Here is an 11,715-nt window from a genome sequence, read left to right as displayed (position 1 = left end):
GAGACAGCATTCTGACATCATCATTACCTAGCAGTCTCCCCACTTCCTAGGTACAGACAGACCTACAGGTTATACTCATTCGAAGTTCTTAGAACCTGATTTGGGACAAATGTTCAAACAAACAAAAACCCACCACCCTCTAGTAAGAACTGTCTTTTGCAACACATATTCTCTAATATGTGTTAGGTTAAACTCGGAGTGTTTGAGAACACTTTACCCCGTCGCTCCAGAGGAAGTCAGAGGTAGATTCACAGGATATCTAAAGAAAGCCTCTGCGGTATTTCTAACAGCTCATCTTAAAATCAATTTAAAACCGAATCTGGGATATACATTAACACTGCTACCTAAAAGTTGAAAACGTTATATTTTCAGCTCATATTTTAGATAACTGTTTCCTATGTCACTAGATAGAATTTATAAAGTATACTTAACTTTGACATTTATTTGTTTTTAGCAGTAAGTGCATTTAGCAAATATTAGACATCAGATTTATGTGGCGTGTGCTTACTCTAAGAACCTAAGATTGTTTTCTCTGCAGTCTTCTGATTTTAAACATTTTTTTCCAGCATGTACATAAAGCTTATAAAACATGTCCTTCCTCTTTTTGAAGAAAGAAGACTGGAACCCATCATCCTCCTGCCTCAGCCTCCTAAGAATGGAAATAGAACTGTGTAAATTCTGAAAAGGAAATCAATGTTTTGGTTTTAGACTATAAGCCCACATATGAAAATGTGGGAAATCAAACTTTTTAAAGGTTATACACACCTTCTATATGAAATTTAGAGATGTAACATAAGACCTTTAATAATTATCATAACCCCAACACAATGTCTGCTACTATATTTAAAAGCATTTATTTATTTAAAATATATGTCAACGCCCTTCCATAACACGAGCCCGTTTTTATATCATGAGGTATATGGTAACAAGAACCCTAAATGCCAAAGGACCATTCACAACCTAGATAGGAAACTGAGCTTTGGCGAGGATGAGCACTACACAGTCACTGAGGAAAGGTGTCCACACTGTTTTGCTGCACCATGCCCTGTCCCTACTCAATCCTCCCCTGCCCCAGAGGACTCTGAACTGTAATGTGTGGTCTCCTGGTTAACATCTGCTTTGAAGCCTCAGTGCTACAGCTGTACAAATTACACTTTTAAAATATTTGAAACAGATATTGAATTTATTGGTTGGCTATGAGTAGGAAAATACATCGGTAAGGAAAAGAGACCCTGTATATAAATATAATACTAGCTAGTTACAATTTGACCAAGAAGATTCCACTGAAAAGAACAGTAAAAGCCCTTGTTACCACCAGTCTATATGGTGTAAATTCAGCTTTTCATCACCCTTATCGAAGAGCTGCCTAGGCGGATGTGACATTCTTGAGCTTAGTGCAGACAGTGTGCTGGGTTTTGTGACACGAATGGTAAACAAGAGTTAGTCCAGTGCATTACACAATAGCAGGTACTGTGAATAAAGACTACTCTATTTTAGACTCTACATCAGCATACCAGTTTTTAAGGTTTATGTAACCAAAAGGAACAAAGTGAACATCTTAAAATACTGCTTATGGTCAGAGGACACCTGCTTATGTCCTCTGAACTCTCTGCAACACCTATACTGGATACTGTGACTGACCATCTCCTGTAATTGTCTTGCCTGGGTTGATTTTGTCCTATGACATAACCACCAAACTTAAAAGTCACGATGGAAATGAGTTCTGTAGTTTAAATAGTGAAAAACTGAAACTAAACCATGAATGTTATTATTCATGTTATTATTTATGTTCAACTATAATTTAAAGACTTAGAAGTGCATTCTACCCAATTTAATTATATCTTTAGGTTTCAAAGTGCTAATACAAAACAAGCTACCCTAGTTGTCACCAAATCCAAGTACAAAAAAAACCAAATTTCTTAGAGATGTTCTTCTGTCTGTGTTCTGGGATTATTAAAGTTGCAATCAGCAATTTACTTCTACAGTTTCAATTTATACTATGCCATAAATTAATTTCAATGAACATTATTTAAATTCTCAAAGCATAAATAATTACCACCAATATTGTAAACTGTGCTTCAAAGATTTACAAGAATTTGAGTGCCTCCAATCTTCTCATCTTTAGAATAGGAAACATATTCCAAACATTGTGTAAAACACTCCTAAGATGTATTTATCAGCAATAACACTGAAATTACATTATAGCAAAACATTACATATATTTATTACAGAATTTTTAAAAAATAATCTACATTATGAAAACAGACTAGTTTTATGCATTTTAAGGAATATAGGTTCTTGGAAATTATTCTGGACACAAAGCATTTAAAACATAAAACCTTGCGTAACAAAAGTATCAGTATATTTTGGTGTGAACATTTATTCTCTATAGATTCAGAATAGTTTTCTTTTGAAAGTTATATTTGTAAATCTACACTCTCGGTCAACTTATCACTATCTAAACAAGGTGGAGATGTCCAAACTGACCCACAGAATGCAGTATGCCCAAGAGGCAAAACAAGCACTTCAAGACATAATAGGCAATTATATCTTACTATGCTGCCCCCCAAATGCAAATATATTGTAGACAGTAATGAATACAGATGAAACTTTTTGTATAAAGCTCAAACCTTTAGCATCTAACAAGTGCATTCTAGTTCCAGCATCCATGGAAAGAATACATCTTTCACTAACAAATGCAAAAATGAGTAAGTGCTCCTCTCGGCTCCTCCCACCACACACTCTCTGGACCTGTGATTCTCTAAGCAGGTCACAGGGAAAGTGGCTTCCTCAGTGTCACCAGTCCAGCCATCTCTAGTTCATCCTCACTGGAAACTGTCATGGTGTGCACTACCAACACAGTGTTTATGAAAATCAAGTCAACACATCCTCTGTTCACGTGAGGGGGGGGAAAGAGGAGGAGAGGGAGGGAGAGAAAGAGGGAGGGAGGGGGGAAGAAGGGGAGAGGGAGGGAGGGAGGGAGGGGGGAAGAGGGAGGGAGGGGGGAAGAGGGGGAGAGGGAGGGAGGGGGAGAGGGAGAGAGAGGGAGGGAGAGAGGGAGGGAGAGAGGGAGAGAGGGAGAGAGAGAGAGAGAGAGAGAGAGAGAGAGAGAGAGAGAGAGAGAGAGAGAGAGAGAGAATAAAAAGCCATTAGAAGTATGCACTGGTTCTATACCAGTGTTGATTACAAACTAGATGTGTTTGGTGCCAGCACAACTTGAACAAAGAGAAAACCCACAACAAACAAACAAACTCACCATCATAATTAAGATTAAACAAAACAAAAAACCTTAAAGGAAAGGTCCAAGGCAGATTCAAGATCAAGACCTTTTACAGAATTTCTTAAAAAGAAAAAATTCATTTATTTAAACAGTATGTAATTTTATTTCCTCTTAAAAACAGCATAAGCAATTAAATGTTTTCTCATAAAATTTTGAGTCATCCAAAATGGCTCAGTCTCTGTATAAAACTGTTACTACTCAACAGTTCATTTTAGTGCCACACGGCGTCCTTCTGCTCCACTGCCTGCAGTTGAAACAAAAGCAGCCAGACAAGTTCCCTCTGAATTCATTTGATTTTGAGAGAACCAATGACTGAGAACAGAACATATACAAGTTAACTTTGTAAAGTTAAAGGTGACTTTAATTTCTAATCTACTAATGGCACTATGGGCAAAATATAGGGTACAGTATAACTTTCATCTTGGTTGACATATTATAATTCCTTAGTCACTTTAAAAATGATCCGAACAATTGTCTTAGGGAACCTGTTTTGAAAATGCATCTAATTTATACTGCTTCATAAACAGAAAATTATTCTTCTTTTAAAAAAAGGAATGATTTTTAAAAACATAAGAAAATAAGGAATACACATGATAGTGGTACTCTGGGTGCAATGGCACCAAGAAGCAGTGCTTAGGTCTGTGAGCAAAGACCCAGGACCCAAGAACATGTTCCAGAATGTGCTATCCAACGCTTCACAACGAGGAAAAGCCACAGCTCATACAAAAGCATTTTCATAAAAGTCTCACAAATGTTAGTTTTTAAAAAATATAAAAGATGCACAGATTTTCTCTGCATGCACAGGCAGTGCTTGGTGAGAACAAATTTAGGCAGGCACAGTGGAGACAGAACAGAACATGTCTCAGGAAGAACTTAGAAGCTGTACCTAAACAGCTGTAAATTTTTAACTTAAAAAGTTAAAGATTTAAAAATACCAAAATGTACATATGTCAACTATCTTATTCAGTCCATAAATGCCTACAGATCAGCTTATCTGTCCTGGTAGAAAGTTTCCATAGAAATTCAGGAATTCATACATAAGTTGCCTCTGGTCCAAGAAAATATCCCAAGGTCTAAGGAAACTTACATTTAAAGAGTAATGTTCTCAATTTAAAAATAAAGTAGTACAAAAGGGCTAACAAAACCCCAACAGTGCAAATCACTGCAGAGAAAGTCTGTTGCAACTTTGTTACCAGCTGGCTTTCAGAACATAGGACACAGCTTAAAAAAAAACCAAAAAACAAAAACAAAAAAAAAAAACCCCTTAGCTTACAATTGTTTTCATTTTTTAAGTACAAAATTTCATAAATCATGTCTTCTGTGGATCATATACAATCATAAAGACTAAATTCAAACTATCATTTTACAAACAAGTCTGAAAAAAAGAGGAGTACAGTCTGGAAGAGTGGTCTCAGGTGTGACTACTGGCCTCAGACAACAGTGCTGTGATTTCTGTGCAAATAGCACACTGCTCACAAATCTTCCTATTTCAAGGCATGACAATATACATTGGAGAGAAGAAACAGGAAAATTACTGGTAACAAATTAAAAGATAGGTGTAAACACACCAGTCCCTGTCTAGCAGTATATAAAGCATACTGGGCTCAGAATTTGTCTGTTGCTAGCACCTGGCTTTCATACTATATCCTTTATCAAATAATCAGACTGAAAATTCAAATGATCATTGAGAAAAATCCCTATTGGCCATACCTCACTCCTCTATATTCAGATTTTCATGAGTTTACAAGTAAATCTGAGGTCCTCTGAAAGTACTTGACTACCTCCTGCCAGGAAGGTGAATGCCATTAACTTGGGGCAGGAAAGGCAGTAAGAGCTCTAATTGTGCAAAAAGTGAGAAGTGGTCAGAGGGAATAAGTGGATGTGGGCAGCCGCTGATATTATTTTCAACTAGCCAATGGTGGTCCAGAGGTCCCAGGATGGCCAAAGTATTCAGCTGAGGTTTAGAATAGAAGATGTAGTCAATTATACCCTGAAAAACAACAATAAAAATGGTTAAGGCCTAAGCATGAAAACACGAAAATCACAAGTTTTTTCAAAGACATATCCTTAGAAGTCATATTTGGTAAACAAAAACAACTTGCTAGCTTGAAGAAGCAGCAGTATGTGCAAGCCCCAGCACCACACAAAAACCAGAAAACAGCCAGGCACTTGTGGTACACGCCTTTAATCCCAGCACTCAGGAGGCAGGTGGATCTCTGTGAGTTTGAGGCCAACCTGGTCTATAAGAGCTAGTTCCAGGACAGCTCCAAAGTTGCGGAGAAACCATGCCTTGAAAAACGAAAAATAAATAAATAATCAACAGAAAACAAACCTGTCAAAGTCAAACTCAGCAGAATCAACCCAGCTGCAGCAGGCTTTCTCAGACTGTCAGCCCCCAAATCACAACACAGTTATGAGTGCTTGGCCTTAACTTATGCTCCTTTCTAGCTAGCTCTTATAACTTAACCTAACCTGTTTCTCTTCATACTTTGCCTTGGAACTTTTTACTTCTTTCATTCTGTATGTTCTATTTTCCTGCTTCCTCCATGTCTGGCTGGCCTCTGGCCATCTCCTACTTTTTCTCCCTCTCACTCCTTCTCTCCCAAGTCTAGATTCCCCCTCCTATTTATTCTCTATGCCAGCCCTGCCTATCCCTCCTCTGTCTAGTTATTTGTTTTTCTGCTTTTTATTAGACCAATCAGGTGCCTTAGGCAGGCAAGGTGAAATAGCAACGCATCTTTTCATAATTAAACAAATGTAACATAAACAAATGCAACATATCTTTACAGTGTTAAAACAAATATTCTGCAACATAAACAAATATAACACATTTTTACATATTCTACCCCACAACAACCAGTACTGTCAATAAGCTCTTTCCTAACAACCTACACATATATTCATGTTCTTCCTGTCACCTGGCTAACTCCTTATCAATCATCAAACCCTCCTAAGTCCTGCAGTCACTGCTCTCTTTCCTTGCTAACACCCACACTAAGGTGTTAAGAACATACTCACCTATATGGCTGAGACTGACTATATATATTCTTATTAAACGTCCTCATAAAGGTGTTAAAAGGTTTGGTCCCCCAAGTAGTACTACTGGGAGATGCCAAGAACCTTTAGGAGGTAGAACCTTCTGGGAAGTCCTTAGGTCACCAGAAGCACATTCCTAAAGAAGATTTTGGAAGCCCAGGCTCTCCTCTTCCTTTTTGCTCTGTCAAATGCTCCCGCTATGATATTCTGTCCTAGTACAGAGGCCCACAGCTATAGCACAACTTGATCATATACAAGAACCTTTAAAAATGAGAGCCAAAAACAAACAAACAAGATAATCAAGATAATCACCACAAGCATTCTGTTACACTAGTGAAGCTATCTGATATGAGGTATGCTTTTTAAAGCTAAGTGTGGTGATGTATACCTGTAATGCCATCACTTAGGAGGCTAAGAAGACTAAGAATTTGAGCAAGCGTGGGTTATGTGGCATGACCGTCTCAAACAAAAAATAAGATGTCTTTCCCATTTGATCAAAGCTGCACAAGTGCAGGACTATGTCTGTTTTGCACATCTTCAGAAGTGCAGGGTACATCTAGCACACAGGAATCGATCTGCTGATTTGGGAGTCTCTCCTCCATTAACTTCACCCCCCTTTCTCATGTGTTCTTGCCTAAGACACTAAAGCATATGCAAGAGTGTATCTTTGCATCAGCAACAGAAATGGGGGAAAACAATTTCTTCTCTACGTTGGTCACTACCCTTATCTTCCTATTAATCAATCTGCCTAAGAATCTAAATCATTATAAGTACAAAAATGATAGTCTCTGAGAAAAGGTGGCTGCAAGCTGTTAACTGTGTAAGACAGCACATAACATACTTTGAAAACCAGGGCTAGGAACAAGCTTAGAAGAACACTTGCCTAGTAAACACAAGACCTTGGATTCAATTCCCAGCACAACACACACACACACACACACACACACACACACACACACACACACCCTACAGGGCTGGCAAGATGGCTCAGTGGGTAAAGGCATTTGTCACCAAGCATGCACCCACATGATAGAAGGGGAGAACTGACTCCTCCAAGCTGCCCTTAAGACTAACACAAGCTCTGTGGCAACATTAAGCACCCACATAAACACAAAGTAAGTACTGTTTAACAGTGGCTAAGATGAACCTCATTTTGGCATAAAAAGAAGTTTCAGTTAAGGTGTAACAGAGATAGCAAACTAGACACTACAGTATCCAGCTTTTAGTAGCCAGTATTTAAGAAATAAACACCAGGATAAAGAATAACCAAGGACTGCTTAGCTGTCATATTTCACCCAACTTCTCACTATGGAAACCATTTGACTAACACCAATCACGTGGTTGCCTATGGAAGAGCAACGACATCTTCTGTTAGTAAGTTAAGGCTGCTCAGTTCCAGTCAGAACATACACTGGTATTTATGACTTTAGAAGTTATAAGACTTGCTGATAAAAATAAGGTTTTGAAAGTTTATCAATAACAAGACATACCTTGAAATCAAATGTGTAATTCGTGTAAGGCATCAGGCCATTCTCATAGGCACTCTTTAGCTTGAAACCATGAGTGATCCTTCCATTGGTCATACCATTCTTCCCGTTACAGCTGAAGTTTGTGAGACTTTCATTGTACCTCAGTTCCTTAAAGTCTTTATGATTGGTCTCTACCCCACCAGTGCTCAAATACTCTACAACACCTAAACAAACAGAAATGCACTTGTATCTGTCAAGCATACTGCAGCAAACAAAACATAATTCTAAAAGAGCATTTAACAGTTAAAAAAGCCACACAAATTCCTATTCTCTAAGATGTTTTTCTTAACTAGTCATAATTTGCTCAAGTTCATTTTTATGTAATTACAGTACCCAAAAATTTAAATTTTGGTTTAAAACTATCTGATAAATAGATGTGTCCTCCCAAATCCTTCAATGCTTTTATATAAAGGTCTGGAATATGACTGCTGAACTCTAGGTTATTTCCACTTTTAAGAAAAGAGTTAAAGACAACATCACCATCAAAATAGTGTGCAGGATTCTTCATATCCTAAATTATCTACAGGGTTACGCAACTCTTTTGGGTTTTATGTGTTATCATACTACCAAACTATGGAACAGAATGCCACCAAGTGAGAAAGCAACTTAACTATTTTCATAAATTCTTTTTTTTTAAATATTTATTTATTTATTATGTATACAATATTCTGTCTGTGTGTATGCCTGAAGGCCAGAAGAGGGCGCCAGACCTCCCCACAGATGGTTGTGAGCCACCATGTGGTTGCCGGGAACTGAACTCAGGACCCCCGGAAGAGCAGGCAATGCTCCCAACCACTGAGCCATCTCTCCAGCCCTATTTTCATAAATTCTCAATCATAAAGTAGGCTCTACAAACATTATTATTACATTACTTAGCAAGATGGGACATTTCCCCACAATGCTATCAGAAATCTTCCCCCATCTCCAATACTTTGCAGCTAGAGGGTAGAATAGCATATGGAGAAGTTGTCAGAGAATCCTCAGCTGTTCAGCTTGATGACATGGGGCTAAAGAATTAGCAATCTCAGGGACTTTTTGCTGCCCTTGAAAACAAATTTTAAGTTTCTTCTTCATGGCTCTATTTATTGAGATAGCAATAATATAGTATCAAATTCGACTATCAACATGATGGTGTACAGTCATACAGAAAGGCAAGTCCAAAAGCATTGTGTGATAAGAATACAATCAAAGAGCTGGAATACAGATGGGATGTCTAGTTTGCTATTGACAGGGCTCTGGTTTATTCTCTGTACTATCTATAGAAAAGCATTTAAGATCAATCAGGCTTTCCAAATCTACTTTTGTCTACTTCATGACAAAAATCAAGAGCATTGCTTTTGATAAAAGGTCCTAATTTCTACCGCAGATGTACTTTGTACTTTTTATGAAAGTTATAAGAAACAAAATTTGGGATTCTGTAACATACTTTAGGTCAAATTTAACTGTGATATTATTTTACCATAGGCTGGAATCCCAAAGAAGTTATCTTAACAGCTTTTTAGCATCTGCATTATAAATGTCTTTGGGTAAATTTAAAACAAAACAGAGAAAAAAAATGCCTATCATTAGCCCCCTAGGTTTCTATGCTCTTCCCTCTTCGCATCTTATTTTAAAAAAATTGTAAAACCCATTCACTGATGCCACTACAAAATGAATTTTCCTTTAGACTAAATTCTGAATTATCAAAAGAATACATTACAGGGCTGGTGCAGATTCTTGTCCTGATTACCTGAGCTCTATTCTTCTGAACTCATGTAAGGAGAGAATCAATTCCCCTTTAATTATTCTTTGACCCGCATGCAAACCTTGACATGTTCAGTATACATGCACTTATACTAAGTGTTTTATAAAACATAGAAAAACTTCAGTTAAAAAGTACCGATTTCATATAAAATATTACTTTTCTTACCAGAGTCTGGCAAAGAATTCAGATCTGCACATAACACAAGCGGAATAGTTCCACATTCTCCCAATACACTGGATTTGAGGTTCCGAGAGGCTTTATCAATAATATTCTTCACTTCTGAGAGGAACATCATAGTTTGTACCAACTTCACATCTGAATATTCAGGGTCCCAATGCATATGAGCATTAGCCACAAGAATAAGTTGTTTTTCTGTTCCCAGATGTGGTTTTCCAGCTATAGTAGATTTAAAAACAAACAAGCAAACAGAAAAATCTGCATTGGTCTATAGTTTCTTGCAGCATCTGAAAGCAAGTGAAATTTCTCAAAAGAATCTAAAATGTATCTAGTGATTTCCTACCCAATCAATGAATCCCAAGAATTCTATCTCTAAATCTATTTGATATATCCAGCAGTAAAGACTACTTGGACAGAGACAGTCCATGAGGTATTTCTAGACATCCTAAAACAGATATCTCAGATTTGAACCTAAATTCTCTTAGATATATACTTTTTAGCAGTTACTAATTCTTTGGCTTTTGGGGTTTTTGTTTTGTCTAGATTTGTGCAAGTACTAGCACTGGCACACAATTCCGTGTCACTAGGTTTTATCTTTTATTTTTATCTTTACAATAATATCCCACATTCCACAACAAGTGATGGAAGTTCCAGTTCTCAGCATCCAAGTCACTATATACATACTCATAATTTTTAAAGAGTAGTCGCCTTCCTCAAATTCAAGACCTTAACATAATTAGTATAAATCAGTCATGGGGAGACTGACATTAAAAAGTTAGCTTTACCAAACACCCTTGCTGACAAGAAACCATGAAGCATATGGAATTCTGATCCCTGAACAGTTATTTCAATTACTATTTACCTCCGTAATCTCACAAGTATCTTTTTACCTTTATGCCTTTTCAAGGCAATAATTTTTCTGGCAATGACTTTTCATCTTTACCTTTGAACTAAAGAAAAAGATGTATGATATTTTAGAAAAGAAAAATACTCACTGACTTTCTTTACGTGTTAGATCAGACCATTAAATATATATAGTGAGATTTTGGTTTGAGGATATCTTATCAGAACTACTAAACTGGGGGGCTGGAGAGATGGCTTAGCGGTTAAGAGCACTGCCTGCTCTTCCAAAGGTCTTGAGTTCAGTTCCCAGCAACCACATGGTGGCTTACAACCATCTGTAATGAGATCTGGTGCCCTCTTCTGGCCTGTAGACAGAATACTGAGAATACTGTATACATAATAAATAAATAAATCTTAAAAAAAAAAAGAACTACTAAACTGGTAGGGATGGGGCTATCAATTTGACAGGAAGTGAAACAATCACTCACATGACATCTCAATTAATTCCTTTCGAAGTTCTAGCAGTACAGCAACTCCAATGTTATCTTTCGTCATGACTCTGTTCAGCATAGCTTCAGACCCTTCTGAATTCGCCATTGCTAGTTGGTTAAATTCAACAGTGTGTTTCTGAACCAAAGTAAATCTGAAACGAAGCACAAATATGTGATTGGGAATGCGAGACATTAGTTCCAAGGGAAATGTCTTTCTTCCAAACTTCATTACCAAATAAAGACACTTCAGTCATACTGTGGGAAATCCTCCATAGTACCAAGCTCTCTCAATTCATTTAAAGTTGTTTCTAGTCTAACTTGGCTTGTTTCTTTTGTGGTACTGAGCATCAAGCCCAGGGTCTTGTACATGTTACGCAAATTCTCTACCATTAATGTATATCCACTGACCCTAAACACTGATGTATATCGCCAGGCCTTAAAGTTGTTTTTAGTCTGTTCCTGATAAAAACAAAACCTGGAAATACCTTTACAACATAATATAGTATAGTCAGTCATCCTTACCATTAGTGCTGGAATATTTCATTTCATAATTTTTAAACAATTATCTTCCAAAGCATAGATTTCCGAGAGGGAATTTTACTTACATATATTTCA

At 37.2% G+C, this 11,715-nt stretch overlaps 1 protein-coding gene across 4 annotated transcripts in view; it reads right to left on the bottom strand.

Moving 5' to 3' along the window:
* Window positions 1-2,147: 2,147 nt before the first annotated feature.
* The window catches only part of Cnot6 (CCR4-NOT transcription complex subunit 6), a 47,852-nt gene continuing 38,284 nt past the window's right edge, over window positions 2,148-11,715 (bottom strand). For all 4 annotated transcript variants that reach the window (XM_075992828.1, XM_075992826.1, XM_075992829.1 and 1 more), the window contains exons 9-12: window positions 11,098-11,252; window positions 9,755-9,985; window positions 7,807-8,009; window positions 2,148-5,270 (exon numbers count right to left, since the gene is read on the bottom strand). In XM_075992828.1, coding sequence (XP_075848943.1) covers window positions 5,058-5,270; window positions 7,807-8,009; window positions 9,755-9,985; window positions 11,098-11,252 — 802 coding nt within the window. In that variant the 3' untranslated portion in view covers window positions 2,148-5,057. The remainder of the gene's footprint in view (window positions 5,271-7,806; window positions 8,010-9,754; window positions 9,986-11,097; window positions 11,253-11,715) is intronic.

This window comes from Microtus pennsylvanicus, chromosome 11, assembly GCF_037038515.1.
Source record: "Microtus pennsylvanicus isolate mMicPen1 chromosome 11, mMicPen1.hap1, whole genome shotgun sequence".
Classification (NCBI taxonomy): domain Eukaryota; kingdom Metazoa; phylum Chordata; class Mammalia; order Rodentia; family Cricetidae; genus Microtus; species Microtus pennsylvanicus.
Note: the sequence above shows the minus strand (reverse complement) of the source record. Positions and strands in the feature narration are given on the sequence as shown.